Source organism: Chiloscyllium plagiosum, chromosome 6 (genome assembly GCF_004010195.1).
Source record: "Chiloscyllium plagiosum isolate BGI_BamShark_2017 chromosome 6, ASM401019v2, whole genome shotgun sequence".
NCBI classification, from domain to species: Eukaryota; Metazoa; Chordata; class Chondrichthyes; order Orectolobiformes; family Hemiscylliidae; genus Chiloscyllium; species Chiloscyllium plagiosum.
Window position 1 is genome coordinate 76,297,544 of NC_057715.1, and position 16,779 is coordinate 76,314,322.

At 40.6% G+C, this 16,779-nt stretch overlaps 1 protein-coding gene across 7 annotated transcripts in view; it reads left to right on the forward strand.

Moving 5' to 3' along the window:
* Window positions 1–16,779, forward strand: part of parp4 (poly (ADP-ribose) polymerase family, member 4) — a 140,713-nt gene that overhangs the window by 25,914 nt on the left and 98,020 nt on the right. For 6 of the 7 annotated variants that reach the window (XR_006311927.1, XR_006311929.1, XR_006311928.1 and 3 more), the window contains exons 6-7: window positions 4,044–4,139; window positions 12,573–12,731. Coding sequence is in view for 4 of the 7 variants with exons in the window: in XM_043691882.1 (XP_043547817.1) it covers window positions 4,044–4,139; window positions 12,573–12,731 (255 nt within the window). In the remaining 3 variants the exon portion in view is untranslated. The remainder of the gene's footprint in view (window positions 1–4,043; window positions 4,140–12,572; window positions 12,732–16,779) is intronic. The other variant, XM_043691880.1, reaches the window with a different exon arrangement.

A 16,779-nucleotide genomic window follows, 5' to 3' on the forward strand; every position in this document is an offset into this window, starting at 1 on the left:
TGGAACTGAGAAATAAGAAAGGGATGATAACCTTATTGGGATTGTATTATAGACCCCCTAATAGTCAGAGAGAAATTGAGGAACAAATTTGTAAGGAGATCTCAGCTATCTGTAAGAATAATAGGGTGGTTATGGTAGGGATTTTAACTTTCCAAACATAGACTGGGACTGCCATAGTATTAAGGGTTTAGATGGAGAGGAATTTGTTAAGTGTGTACAAGAAAATTTTCTGATTCAGTATGTGGATGTACCAACTAGAGAAGGTGCAAAATGTGACCTACTATTGGGAAATAAGGCAGGGCAGGTGACTGAAGTGTCAGTGGGGGAGCACTTTGGGGGCAGTGACCATAATTCTATTAGTTTTAAAATATTGATGGAAAAGGATAGACCAGATCTAAAAGTTGAAGTTATAAATTGGAGAAAGGCCAATTTTGACTGTATTAGGCAAGAACTTTAGAAAGCTGATTAGGGGCAGATGTTCGCAGGCAAATGGACGGCTGGAAAATGGGAAGCCTTCAGAAATGAGGTAACGAGAATCCAGAGAAGGTATATTCCTGTTAGGGTGAAAGGAAAGGCGGGTAGGTATAGGGAATGCTGGATGACTAAAGAAATTGAGGGTTTGGTTATGAAAAAGAAGGAAGCATTGATCGAGTGAATCCTTAGAAGAGTATAAAGTCAGTAGGACTATACTTAAGAGGGAAATCAGGAGGGCAAAAAGGGGACATGAGATAGCATTGGCAAATAAAATTAAGGAGAATCCAAAGGGTTTTTACAAATACATTAAGGACAAAAGGGTAACTAGGGAGAGAATAGGGCCCCTCAAAGATCAGCAAGGCGGCCTTTGTGTGGAGCCACAGAAAATGGGGGAGATACTAAATGAGTATTTTCCATCAGTATTTATTGTGGAAAAGGATATGGAAGATATAGACTGTAGGGAAGTAGATGGGACATCTTGCAAAATGTTCATCTTACAGAGGAGGAAGTGCTGGAGGTCTTCCAACGGATAAAGGTGGATAAATCCCCAGAACCTGATCAGGTGTACCCTCTGTGGGAAGCTAGAGAAGTGATTGCTTGGCCTCTTGCTGAGATATTTGTATCATTGATAGTCACAGGTGAGGTACCGGAAGACTGGAGGTTGGCTAACATGGTGCTCCTGTTTAAGAAGGGTGGTAAGGACAAGCCAGGGAACTGTAAACCAGTGAGCCTGACATTGGTGGTGGGCAAGTTGTTGGAGGGAATCCTGAGGGACAGGATGTACATGTATTTGGAAAGGCAAGGACTGATTAGGGATAGTCAACATGGCTTTGTGCATGGGAAATCATGTCTCACAAACTTGATTGAGTTTTTCGAAGAAGTAACAAAGAGGATTGATGAGGGCAGAATGGTAGATGTGGTCTGTATGGACTTCAGTAAGGCATTCGACAAGGTTCCCCATGGGAGACTAATTAGCAAGGTTAGATCTCATGGAATACAGGGAAAACTAGCCATTTGAATACAGAACTGGCTCAAAGGTAAAAGATAGAGGGTGGTGGTGGAGGGTTGTTTTTCTGACTGGAGGCCTGTGACCAGTGGAGTGCCACAAGGATCAGTGCGGTGTTCTCTACTTTTTGTCAATTACACAAATAATTTGGATACGAGCATAAGAGGTACAGTTAGTAAGTTTGCTGATGACACCAAAATTGGAGGTGTAGTGGACAGCGAAGAGAGTTACTTCAGATTACAAGAGGATCTTGACCAAAGTTGGAGGTGTAGTGGACAGCGAAGAGGGTTACCTCAGATTACAAGAGGATCTTGACCAATGGGCTGAGAAGTGGCAGATGGAGTTTAATTCAGATAAATGCGAGGTGCAGCATTTTGGGAAAGCAAATCTTAGCAGGACTTATATACCTAATAGTAAGGTCCTAGGGAGTGTTGCTGAACAAAGAGACCTTGGAGTGCAGGTTCATAGCTCCTTGAAAGTGGAGTCGTAGGTAGATAGGATAGTGAAGAAGGCGTATGGTATGTTTTCTTTTATTGGTCAGAGTATTGAGAACAGGAGTTGGGAGGTCATGTTGCAGCTGTACAGGACATTGGTTAGGCCACTGTTGGAATATTGCAAGCAATTCTGGTCTCCTTCCTATCGGAAAGATGTTGAAAGGTTCAGAAAAGATTTACAAGGACATTGCCAGGGTTGGAGGATTTGAGCTATAGGGAGAGACTGAACAGGCTGGGGCTGTTTTCCCCAGTCGGAGGCTGAGGGATGACCTTATAAAGGTTTACAAAATTATGAGGGACATGGTTAGGGTAAATAGACAAAGTCTTTTCCCTGGGGTCGGGGGAGTCCAGAACTAGAGGGTATAGGGTGAGGGGGGAAAGATATAAAAGAGACCTAAGGGGCAACTTTTTCATACAGAGGATGGTACGTGTATTGAGTGAGCTACCAGAGGAAGTGGTGGAGGTTGGTACAATTGCAACGTTTAAGAGGCATTTGGATGGGTATATGAATAGGAAGGGTTTGGAGGGATATGGGCCGGGTGCTGGCAGGTGGGACTAGATTGGATTGGGATATCTGGTCGGCATGGACGGGTTGGACCGAAGGGTCTGTTTCCATGCTGTGCATCTCTATGACTCTATGACTCTGAGTCCTATTCTGTAGCTATATTATAACAGTTATTGGCATTCAGAATGGTTTAGCAAGCTGTAGTTGGTTTAGAAGTGTTAAAGATTCAAAATTATAGTTGCTGCTTAATTGTTGCTAATTAAAACAATTCTGCACATAGTGCACATTTGACAAAAGTCCAATCCATTAATTTTAGCACTATTTTATTAATATCAAGACAAATGTTTTCTTAAAATGATACTTCATACTAGTTAGGTTTGTATTTATGAGTCTGCTCCATACTCGTAGTGCTATTCAACATATAAATGTTTTAAAAGAGTGTATTTGGCAGCAGACAATTCATGCATACGCACTTGGGTTTAGCACATAATCAGCTGTTACAATCTATTAACGTGAAATTGCCTCAATCTCACTTTCTACCTACATTGTGCAGGCAGAAATGTTCCTACTGTTGACTTTTCATTCAGTTAGAAACAAAATCAATTGGAAATAATCAAGTACAAGGCTTACAAAATTTCACTAGTCTCACTAAAATCTAAATGCTGCTAAATGTCTTGGTCGAAGATTGTGGAACCTGGAGGGTTCTCTCAAACATTGAACCATTGAGATATCCTTGCATACATCTATATAGCAGATACAAACTTGATTTACTTATAGTGATCAGCACTAAGTTAAGTTTGCATTAGAAGCTTGTCATTAACAAAGGAAAATCATTTTGTGTTTAAATAGACATGTTATTTTTAGATTACATTACTTACAGTGCGGAAACAGGCCCTTCGGCCCAACAAGTCCACACCGACCCGCCGAAGCGCAACCCACCCATTCCCCTACATTAATCCCTTTTACCTAACACTATGGGCAATTTAGCCTGGCCAATTCACCTGACCTGCACATCTTTGGACTGTGGGAGGAAACCGGAGCACCCGGAGGAAACCCACGCAGACACAGGGAGAACGTGCAAACTTCACACAGTCAGTCGCCTGAGTCGGGAATTGAACCCGGGTCTCTGGCGCTGTGAGGCAGCAGTGCTAACCACTGTGCCACCGTGTCGCCCAATTACAGGTTATATATAATGAAAATTAACAAGAAAAGATTCAAACAAAATTAATTATCATCTATCCAGTCAGCCCACTGAGGTTCAAGATAATAAGTCGAAGCAATATTTAATTATTAGTTTAATTATTAGCCTTGTTATGTTTAGATTAGATTACTTACAGTGTGGAAACAGGCCCTTCGGCCCAACAAGTCCACACCGCCCCGCCGAAGCGCAACCCACCCATACCCCTACGTTTACCCTTTACCTAACACTACGGGCAATTTAGCACGGTCAATTCACCTGACCTGCACATCTTTGGACTGTGGAACCTGGAGGATATTAATTTTTTTTTCAACCAGCTGTACAGCAAGCCATTTCTTTACTGAGATTTTCTTACATTTTCTATAGAATGAAAATGCAGCTGTTGCTTTCGTGGTGGTTGAATTACAGGTTTCTCAGAAAAATGACAAATTTCCTTATCGAATATCTTCTCACCTTGAACAGGTCAGTAACTTTGCTGTTTGAGCATGTGAGCTTCTGATTGAACTCCACAAATCCAGCATTTCTGTTATGAATATTCCTTATATTTGTGCTGGTTACATATTCACTAAAAAACGTTACTGTAACATGAGCCCCAGGATACATGTCGTGGACATGTCTGTTGCCTTTAAAGTAAGGAACTAGAATATGCTAAAGGTAAAAAAGGATAATCTATTAAAGTACATTACCATTGGCAAAATCAGCTTCATGTGATTTATTAGGTCCTTGTCAGGTAATGAATGATTAGTACAGACAATAGATAATTTATTCAGAAGAGACCATAAAGGAAGGGTTGTTGTACTCATGATTTTCAGAGTAATCATAATAACTTTGCTTATACACAATATTGAAAATAAAAAATAGGAGTTAGAAATGTTTATTGATTCTGCCAAGCAATGGAGAGAGAAACAGAATAAACATGTTTATCACCTCTTGAAAGAATAGGGAAAAGTTAGAAAATAAATGGATTTTGAGAGGATGAGAGGGAGGAGGGTGGGACAAAGAATTAGAGGTCTGTTGTACTGTGGGGGTAAGAGATAAATTTATGTTGCAGACGTTTCGTCCCCTGTCTAGGTGACATCCTCAGTGCTTGGGAGCCTCCTGTGAAGCACTTCTGTGATGTTTCCTCTGGCATTTATAGTGATTTGTATCTGCCGCTTCTGGTTGTCAGTTCCCGCTATCCGCTGCAGTGGCCGGTATATTGGGTCCAGGTCGATGTGCTTATTAATTGAATCTGTGGATGAATGCCATGCCTCTAGGAATACCCTGCCTGTTCTCTGTTTGGCTTGTCCTACAATAGTAGTGTTGTCCCAGTCGAACTCATGTTGCTTGTCATCTGAGTGTGTGGCTACTAAGGATAGCTGGTCATGTCATTTCGTGGCTAGTTGGTGTTCATGGATGCGGATCACAAGCCGACTTCCTGTTTGTCCTATGTAGTGTTTTGTGCAGTCCTTGCATGGGAATTTGTACACTACATTGGTTTTGCTCATGCTGGGTATCGGGTCCTTCGTCCTGGTGAGTTGTTGTCTGAGAATGGCTGTTGGTTTGTGTGCTGTTATGAGTCCTAGTGGTTGCAGTAGTCTGGCTGTCAGTTGAGAAATGTTTATGATGTATGGTAGTGTGGCTAGTCCTTTGGATTGTGGCATGTCCTCATTCCGTTGTCTTTCCCTTAGGCATCTGTTGATGAAATTGCGGGGGTATCCGTTTTTGGCAAATACATTGTATAGGTGTTCTTCTTCCTCTTTTTGCAGTTCTGGTGTGCTGCAGTGTGTTGTGGCCCTTTTGAACAGTGTCTTGATGCAACTTCTTTTGTGAATGTTGGGGTGGTTGCTTTCGTAGTTTAGGACTTGGTCTGTGTGTGTGGCTTTCCTGTATACCTTTGTGGTGAATTCTCCATTAGGTGTTCTCTGTACCATAACGTCTAGGAATGGAAGTTGGTTGTCCTTTTCTTCCTCTCGAGTGAATCTGATTCCTGTGAGTGTGGTGTTGATGATCTGGTGTGTGTTCTCTATTTCTGTGTTTTTAATGATTACAAAGGTATCATCTACATATCTGACCCAGAGTTTGGGTTGAATTTGCGATAAGACTGTTTGTTCTAATCTTTGCATTACCGCTTCTGCTATGAGTCCAGAGATGGGTGAGCCCATGGGTGTGCCGTTGATTTGTTCATATATTTGGTTGTTGAATGTGAAGTGTGTTGTGAGGCACAGGTCCAGTAGTTTGAGTATGCCGACTTTGTTGATAGGTTCAACGTCCTGTTGTCTGTTCTGTATGTCCAGCAGGTTGGCTATTGTTTCTCTGGCTAGGGCTTTGTCAATAGAGGTGAACAATGCCGTTATGTCGAATGAGACCATAGTTTCTTCCTTGTCTATGTGTATATTTCTGATGATGTCCAAAAATTCCTGTGTTGATTGTACAGAGTGTCTGGATACGCTGATCAGGTGTTTCAGTTTCTGCTGTAGTTCTTTAGCCAGTTTGTGTGATGGTATCCCTGGTAGTGATACTATGGGTCTGAGTGGGATGTCTGGTTTGTGCACTTTAGATAGTCCATAGCATCTGGGGGTGTTGTTGCTTTCAGGTTTCATTCTTTGTAGGTCAAGCCTGGTTATCTGTCTGTTTTTTTTAGGTTCCTCAGTGTGTTGTTTATCCTATTGGTGAGCTGTGGGGTGGGGTCAAACTCCCTCTTTTGGTAGGTGTTGGTATCTGCAAGTAGTTGTTGCGCTTTTTGGATGTCGTCTGCTTTGTCCAGGATGACCGTCATTCTGCCTTTGTCTGCTGGTAGTATGATTATGTTCTTATCGTTACTTAGTGATTTTAGTGCTTCCCTCTCCTTGGTGTTGAGGTTATGTATTTGTTCTTTTCCTTGTTATCAGAGGTACAATACTTTGTCTCACTGTTTGTTGTGTCTCTTCTGTCAGTCCATTATTCCTGAGTGTGTATTCTAGTGCTGCTAGGAAGTCTGCTGTCTTGGCGTCCCTGTGGTTGTAGTAGAGTCCCTTGGCCAGTATTGTTCTTTCCGTGTCTGTGAGCTGTCTGTGAGAGAGGTTTCTATCTCAGGTGTGTGTTGTGGTGTCCTCTCTGTTGTGTGTTAGTTGGCCATATTTTCTTTTAGTGCCGTATTTTTGCGGTGTGTGGTCCTGTTCTGTCCTATGGTGACGGCCTGTTCTATGGTCCGGGTCCATTTCTGATTGGTGGTTTTTGAAATTAATGATTTTTGGCATGCAATTTCTTGTCTGTATTTGTGAAGTCTGTTGTGAGCCTCTGTAATCATTACCTGGATCATCCTGAATCTGTTCTGTCTGGCTGTGTCCCTGGCTTGTGGATTATTGACTGGTGGTCTGTATCTGACACATGGTGGAAGTGGCAGATACAAATCACTATAAATGCCGGAGGAAACATCACAGAAGCGCTTCACAGGAGGCTCCCAAGACTGAGGATGTCACCTAGACAGGGGACGAAACGTCTGCAACACAAATTCCCAGCTCGGCAAAGAGAACCACAAGAACGAGCACCCGAGCTACAAATCTTCTCACAAACTTTGAACCCTACGGGCGAGAGATGCTAAGACAAGCCAGGAAATGGGAATCCTGTGCCAACCGCCTAAGCGCCACATACGAACAACTCCGGTTCCTGCATGAATGCCGAAAGAATCGAATCCTTTCACCATGTGTCAGATACAGACCATCAGTCAACAACCCACAAGCCAGGGACAAGCCAGACAGAACAGATTCAGGATGATCCAGGTAATGATTACAGATGCTCACAACAGACTTCACAAATACAGACAAGAAATTGCACGCCAAAAATCATTAATTTCAAAAACCACCAATCAGGAATGGACCCGGACCATGGAACAGGCCATCACCATAGGACAGAACAGGACCACACACCGCAAAAAAACGGCACTAAAAGAAACAAATGGCCAAACTAACACACAACAGAGAGGACACCACAACACACACCTGGGTTAGAAACCTCTCCCACAGACAGCTCACAGACACGGAAAGAACAATACTGGCCAAGGGACTCTACTACAACCACAGGGACGCCATGACAGCAGACTTCCTAGCAGCACTAGAATACACACTCAGGAACAATGGACTGACAGAAGAGACACAACAAACAGTGAGACAAAGTATTGTACCTCTGATAACAAGGAAAAGACAAACACACAACCTCAACACCAAGGAGAGGGAAGCACTAAAATCACTAAGAAACGATAAGAACATAATCATACTACCAGTAGACAAAGGCAGAATGACGGTCATCCTGGACAAAGCAGACTACATCCAAAAAGCGCAACAACTACTTGCAGATACCAACACCTACCAAAAACGGGAGTTTGACCCCACCCCACAGCTCACCAATAGGATAAACAACACACTGAGGAACCTTAAAAAAAAACGGACTGATAACCAGGTTTGACCTACAAAGAATGAAACCTGAAAGCAACAACACCCCCAGATGCTATGGACTACCTAAAGTGCACAAACCAAACATCCCACTCAGACCCATAGTATCACTACCAGGGATACCATCACACAAACTGGCGAAAGAACTACAGCAGAAACTGAAACACCTGATCAGCAGATACAGACACTCTATACAATCAACACCGGAATTCTTGGACATCATCAGAAATATACACATAGACAAGGAAGAAACCATGGTCTCATTCGATGTAACGGCACTGTTCACCTCTATCGACAAAACCCTAGCCAGAGAAACAATAGCCAACCTGCTGGACATACAGAACAGACAACAGAACGTTGAATCTATCAACAAAGATGGCATACTCAAACTACTGGACCTGTGCCTCATAACTCACTTCACATTCAACAACCAAATATATGAACAAATCAACGGCACACCCATGGGCTCACCCATCTCTGGACTTATAGCAGAAGCGGTAATGCAAAGATTAGAACAAACAGTCTTACCGCAAATTCAACCCAAACTCTGGGTCAGATATGTGGATGACACCTTTGTAATCATTAAAAACACAGAAATAGAGAACACACACCGGATCATCAACGCCACACTCACAGGAATCAGATTCACTAGAGAGGAAGACAAGGACAACCAACTGCCATACCTAGACGTTATGGTACAGAGAACACCTAACGGAGAATTCACCACAAAGGTATACAGGAAAGCCACACACACAGACCAAGTCCTAAACTACGAAAGCAACCACCCCAACATTCACAAAAGAAGTTGCATCAAGACACTGTTCAAAAGGGCCACAACACACTGCAGCACACCAGAACTGCAAAAAGAGGAAGAAGAATACCTATACAATGTATTCGCCAAAAACGGATATCCCCGCAATTTCATCAACAGATGCCTAAGGGAAAGATAACGGACTAGCCACACTACCATACATCAAAAACATTTCTCAACTGACAGCCAGACTACTGCAACCACTAGGATTCATAACAGCACACAAACCAATAGCCACTCTGAGACAACAACTCACCAGGACGAAGGACCCGATACCCATGCAAGGACTGCACAAAACACTACATAGGACAAACAGGAAGTCAGCTAATGATCCGCATCCATGAACACCAACTAGCCACGAAACGACACGACCAGCTATCCTTGGTAGCCACACACTCAGATGACAAGCAACATGAGTTCGACTGGGACAACACTACTATTGTAGGACAAGCCAAACAGAGAACAGCCAGGGAATTCCTAGAGGCATGGCATTCATCCACAGATTCAATCAATAAGCACATCGACCTGGACCCAATATACCGGCCACTGCAGCGGACAGCAGAAACTGACAACCGGAAGCGGCAGATACAAATCACTATAAATGCCGGAGGAAACATCACAGAAGTGCTTCACAGGAAGCTCCCAAGTAGTGAGGATGTCACCTAGACAGGGGACGAAACGTCTGGAACACAAATTCCCAGCTCGGCGAACAGAACTACAACAACGAACACCCGAGCTACAAATCTTCTCACAAACTTTGAAGAAGAGATAAAATAATAAGTGTCATGATGCATGCCGAAGAGAGTGGTAGCTGGACACATTAAAAAAAACAGAAAGATGTGACAAGTTGAAGCTTTTGGAATGCAAAATTTAAGAAATAAGAGAAACAAAATTTAAAAAAAAACAAACTAACAAAGAAACATAAAACAAAATAAGGGCAAAGTTCTTGGTCTAATGGTGAACTCGGCCTTCAGTCAAGAATGGCTTAAAGATCACACTTGAAAATGAGCTGCTGTTTCCTGAGGCTGCGTTGCGTTTTATTGGAAAGTTGTAATACGCAAAAATCAGAGAGCTCAGTGGAAGTAAGATGGAGAATTAAAATAATCTGTGACTGGAAGCTTGGGATCCTCCCTGCAGACTGAAAATGAAGGGGACCAAAGTGCTCTTGTGGTCTCCTCAACAATGGAGGTAACATCATGAGTAATTTTGGGTGGTGAGGTAGGAAGAGAAAAAAGGGCAAGTGTTTCATCTGCAGCATGTTCATGGCAAGGGAAGGGGATGTTGTGAGTGACAGAGGTAGGAACAGGGTGTTGCAGGGGGCAATTATCCCTTCAAAATGCTGAGGGAAAGTAAAGTTGAGTTTGCTGTTTGTATCATTCTGGGTTTAGAGGAAATCACAAATTAGCTACCCATTAAGTATGGTGGATGGAGTTCAGAAATAGTTTACTAGGATGATCCCTGGTATGGAGGGATTGTCTTATGAGCTAAGGCCAATTCGGACAGGTTGGGACTCTGCTTACAGGAATTTAGAAAGATGAGAGGTGATCTCATTGAAAAATATAGGATTCTTAAGGGGCTGGATAGAGTAAATCTTGAGAGGATGATTCCCCTCATGTGAGAGCCTAGAACCAGAGGGCATAGCCTTAGAATAAAGGGGTGCTAATATAAGACTGAGATGAGGAGGAATTTCTTCTCTCTGAGTGTGACTCAAAGAGTGAATCTTTGGAACACCTTGCCATAGAGCACTATGGAAGCACATTATTTGTGTATTTTTAGGCTGAATTAAATAGAAGCGGCAAGAACAGAAGTAGTTGAAATAAACCTGACAAGGTTGAAGGAAGTATCAATCACACTTAGTGAGGATGGGATCCTTAGTTAAGAGAAAAGGAAGACTTTGGAAATTCTATTATTGAGAGTTGCATTGTCTCAACAGATGCAACGGTGATGGAGAAATATGAATAGAATTCTTACAGAAAACAAAACATGAAAAAATGTAGTCAGGATAGCTGTGTTGGCAAGTGGGCCAATAGTGATTATTGACTGATATTCCACTTCTAGAAATGAAAACAAAGAAATTAAGGCAAGGGAACAGTCAGAGATTATGGGAGATGGGTGGAAATTGGAAGTGAGTTCAAGCCAGTTTTCCAGTTCAGGATTAGAGTTGGAAATAGCATTCACAGAATCATCAACACACTTGTCAAGCGTCTGTTTGCATCCTTCTGAAATCTGTTACTATCCTAATCATTGTTTACTGGACTTCCAAGTTTTGTGATATCTGCATATATTTAAATTCTCTCTGTATGCCCAAATTCAGATTATTAAAATGCTTCATATTGAGGGAGCAAAAACTCAACCTCTTTGATGGCTTACCACCATGTTCAAGATCAATTAAGTGTGGACAATAAATGTTTGACCATCATAATCCCATGAATTGATGAAAAAGAAAAGTTAAAGGAGAAAATTACTTCAGTGATTAGCATTACTGCCCAGCTTTTGCTGCATATTTTCTGTAGATTTTATTGTTTGCCACTCATTGATCAATAATCAGGAAGCGCTATGCAAATTTAAGGAGTGAATACATGTTTGACGTACAAAATGCACTTTAACACTAAAACAAAAATCATGGTATTAAGCAATATTGTTAATTGAGCAGAATGTTTTTCCGTGTAAACTTTGCATTCTGGATCTCTGCGTCTGAGTTTGCTGAAATTGCAAATTTTGGATCTGCACCATTCATTTCAAGGAACTTTAAACCAACCTAGAGATTACTTTAAGAACATTCAACTTTTAATAATTAGATATTAATGATGAGATGTCCAAATTCTAACCTGTGATACATTCAAGTTAATTTCCATGTTGTTACAAAGTATCATACTTACAAAAACAAACCCAGCAGTTTGTGTTCACATTCTGGTAGTTCTGAAATATAGTTCATTGGAGTAGTAGAATGATTTCCCTTAATGATTAATAAAGAAACTGCTGATTTTTAAAATTATACTGGAAAAGTCACACTTTATGCTTAAAATATTACCTAGTGGGATTAATGTACTCCTTTTTAGATAATAGAAAGTTGAATTTGTATAGCATTTTCAAAATAGAAACACAAACCGCAAGGAATGTAATGAAATCAAATTAATGTAATCAGAGAAAAAAAAAAACTCCCTTAAATGTTGCCTCCTGAGTCATGGACTGCTGTGGGGTACTCAGTCCTCCAAACTCTGGTCAATTTCTTTTATAAAGGAGGGCTGTGTGAATATAAGCAGTATATATTGATGAGAATGTTTGAAGAAAACTGAAAGGGAAAGAATTAGTGCAGTCTTGTAAATAATAACTAAAAACAAATTTAAATCTATCCTGTGAATAATTTTCAAAAGTGTGAAATTTTTGTCAATAGTAAATATCACAGCCTGGGTGTTGGTATGGGAACTGAATTGCTGTTGGTTTTAGTTTGTCTTTTTCAAATGATTCTTTTGTACCTAATTTGGTATATCTTTTCCATCTAATTTAAGTGATGCTTTGCCACATGTACCATTAAGTTATTTACTTCATGAAATGACTTCATTTGTTGTTGTCTGCTTTAATTTGTGAACTAATCAACTGATGTAGTGAGTAAACCTGATTGACGTAAATGTGAAGAATTGCATCTGTTTCATAAAATTCATTTGTATATACTAGAGTCAGCAGCAGCAGAAACAGTTTATTTTCTCCTCAATTGCTGAGAAAGCTGAAGAAGCCTATGACTGGTGTATACAGAAACTAGTTGCGCAGGAATTCACAGTGAAAAGTCATGATCTTGCTGCTGCACAGCATTTAGCATCAGAGCGATTGCAACAGGTGAGTATAGTGTTTAAATTTTAAGAATGTGGACTTTCTCCTGAACACGATGATTTACAGCAATACACTTTTACAATGTAGTTATTACTACTGCATAGTGAAGAATGTAGTAACAGCAGCATTATAAGGACTTCAGAATTTCAGCTGGCAAATTGCAAAATTCAGAAAATGCAATAGAATGCTCCTCAGTTATTACTTTTTACCAAAAAAGTCTAACCTCAGTCCAGTTTTCTAGAATTATCCACCTCCTTTAACTCCTTTGGTAGTTCTTTCCACACATTTCTGTGCAAATTTATACTCCCTTTGCAAAATGTGTGGCTTTACCAAATAATATGGCTTGATTTGTGTATACTTGTTAAAATTATAACCACTTCAAAAAGCTCATACATGACCATTTGCCTCTCATGTACATTTTCAGTTTTTCTTGGTGTCTCTCCAGTTGCCCAAACATGGTAAAACATGTACTCTAGAACCTAGGCATTGCTTACTCAACTCTGTAGTCTCAAAGTCAGAATTGTGTTTTTAATGTATTTAAGTTTGCCATATCTTCCGCAGAAGCCCTACTTATACCAGCAAAATGCACTTTTTGCCAATTAAATGGAGAATGGAATGGACAAAGGTCTGAGGAAGTTCACCACCAAACTCTTCCTTGCATTGAAATATTGAACGGACTCTCAGTATCAACAATATAATTTTCTAATGATTTAAAGTACAATTCTTCCCACCTTATCTCTAGTCTTTCATTTCTATTTTCCATCTGGTAAATTAATGGAATTAGGTAAAAATGTTAGTATTTAATGGGGAAATATATATCTGTAATTTTTGTCAAAGCTGTGCTACCTAAACAAATACACCAGTGAATGAAGACATATGCTGTCCAGTTTATTACTAAGCCATTCAAAGCAAAATTGTTCCAGTTTTGATTTCACATTTGTACTGAGCTTAGTTGGTAGACTCATATTTATGGCACAGAAGGCGGCTATTCATCCCTATAGATCTGTGCGGTCAAATAGATCTGACTACACTAATCCATTTTCCAGCTCTTGGCCCATAGCCCTGGAGGCTATGATGATGCAAGTGAATTTCTAAATATTGTTTAAATGTTTCTAGAGTTTCAGACTTAACCATCCTTCCACGCAGAGACTTACAGATGCTCACCATCCCTCATGTGAAAAAAAATTCATCTCTGCTCTTCTCCTAGCCTTTAACTTCTTATCTTAAATCTATTCCCGATCCTGTTCTTGATCACTCGACTAATACATAAACTGCCTTCCTATCCACCTTTTCTATGCTGCTCATAACTTTATACACCTCTAGCAGGTCACTTCTCAATACTTGTTTCTTCAAAAATAACCACATTGTCTATCAAATCCTTTTTCAAAGCTCAGACCCTTCGGCCATGTTGGCATCTTGGTAAATCTCCTCTGCATGATCGCAAATGCAATCATATCCTTCCCATAATGTCACCACAACTGCACACTAGTTGTGACCTGACCAACTTTTTGTACAGTTCCAGCAAATGCAAGTAGAACTGTTTTTAAACAAAACAAGGATTGTGGAAGGAATTGCTCCACTTTTTAAAAGCAAGCTACCAGCACTTATTATAAGTGGTTTTTACACTTGCTCATTCAAACAGTGGGGGCTGGTTACTACAGAAAAACTAGCAGCAAGGGGGTGTATATAAAGTGAAATTCAGTCAACAACAGTTAACCATATATGCAGTCATAACCAGTGATGATGAAAAGGCCTTCTGCCTGCCAACATCTTTGTGATTGGCAAGGATTTATTCATTTCAGTAGGGAAAGGCAAACAATGCCTGGAGCAATCCCCACTGACCGAGTGCTCTGACATACTTGTCTACCTTTGGGACATTAGACAATGACTGACAACGCGATATTATGCATTCTGTTCTATTACCCTGATGTACTTACGTAAGGTATAATATGCTTGGATAGCATGCAAAATAATTATTTTCATTGTATCTTGGTACATGTGACAATAGTAAATCAAATCAAATCAAAGCTGCAGTAGATTCGCTCAATGGCCTCATCCATTGCTCCAGCTTAAGTACTTATGACTGTAGTGTACTGCTTCTACGGTAGGGTGAGCAAAACACTCGAGATGGTCAATTAGCTTCTTTATTATGACAAAACCAATCCCATGGATTTAGCATTCTTCTTCTGCCTTACCTTTCCAGAAGAAGGTGTTTTCTAAACCTTGTTTGTTGAGCTGGCCTTAGTTGTATTTCATTCAGGACAATGATGTTGATTTCACCGCAACAACACTCCCAGGCTATGAGTAATAGGATGTTAATTAGTTCTATTGCTGCTGGGATTGTCATTGTGGATCCTAATGTTCCTGGTTCGAAATTAATTCTGATAGATTTTTTTCTGAGGAGCGGCTGTTTTACATCCACAATCAACCAATCCTGGTGAAGCAAAGTCGTTGTCCAATGACAAGAGTAGCAGAGATGATCGGAGATCAGATTCCGCTCTATGGACAGAAACTAACTCAGGTCCTGGATCTAAATAAAGAATGTTACAATGGTATGAGGCACGAGCTGGCAATGATAAATTAGGGAATGTTACTTAAAGGGATGATGGTGATTAGGCAATGGCAAACATTTAAAAGGGACATGAAGAACTGTGACAATTGTTCATTCCTTCTTGGCACAAAAATAAAACTGAAAGGAGGACCAATCAGGGCTAACAAGGGAATTAGGGATAATTTTGTATCCAAAGAAGGTATATACAAATTAGCCAAAAGATGCAGTAGACGTAAAGATACATTTCAGCAACAGAGGACAAAAAGGCTGATTAAGAACATGAAATAGGATTATGAGTAAGTTTGTGGGGAGCTACAAATTGATTGTAAAAACTTCATTAGAGGTAATTGAAGAGAAAAGAATAGTTAAGGGAAGTGTAGGCCCCTTAGTCAGAAATAGGTGAAGTCACATGGGGAGCAAAGAAATTGCAGGCCAATTAATTACATGTTTTGGTTCTGTCTTCACAAAGGGGGACAACAGTGTCCAGCAAGAGGGATGAACTGAAGGATGTCAGTATTAGTAGGGAATTGATGGCATTAAAGGCCGATTAATGCCCATGGTCTGATTATCTACATCCAAGTGTACTTAAGGATGTGATCCTCAACATAGTGGATGGTGGTGGTCATCTTCCAAGACTCCAAAGGCTCTGGAAAAGTTCCTATCAATTAGAGGGTAACTATTTTAACTATCTTAGGGAAAAGGAGGTAGAGACAAAATAGTGAATTATAGAGCAGTTAGCCTGACATGAGTAGTGTGGAAAATTCCATTACAAAAGACTTAATACCAGTGTACTTGGAAAACAGCAACAGGATTGGACAGAGTTAGCATGGATTATAAAAGGGAAATCACGCTTGAAAAATCAACTGAAATTATTTGAGGATGTAACTAGTAGAGTTGATGTGGGGGAGCTAGTTGATGTGGTTTACTTGGACTCTCAGAAGATATTCGATAATGTCCCACATTAGAGATTAGTCTGTAAAATTAGGTGCATGGGATTGAGGATATTGTGCTGACGTGAATAGAGTACTGGTTGGCAGACCAGAAACAAAGAGTAGGAATAAACGAGTCTTTTTCCAAGTGGCAGGCAGTGACAAGTGGAGAACCGCAGGGATCAGTGCTTGGACCACAGCTATTCACAATACATGTTAGTGGTTTGAAGGTGGCAACATGGCTTTGTGCATGGGAAATCATGTCTCTCAAACTTGATTGAGTTTTTTGAAGAAGTAACAAAGAAGATTGATGAGGGCAGAGCAGTAGATGTGATCTATATGGATTTCAGTAAGGCTTTTGACAAGGTTCCCCATGGGAGACTGATTGGCAAGGTTAGATCTCATGGAATACAGGGAGAACTAGCCATTGGATACAGAACTGGCTCAAAGGTAGAAGACAGAGAGTGGTGGTGTGGAGGGTTGTTTTTCAGACTGGAGGCCTGTGACCAGTGGAGTGCCACAAGGATCGGTGCTGGGTCCTCTACTTTTTGTCATTTACATAAATGATTTGGAT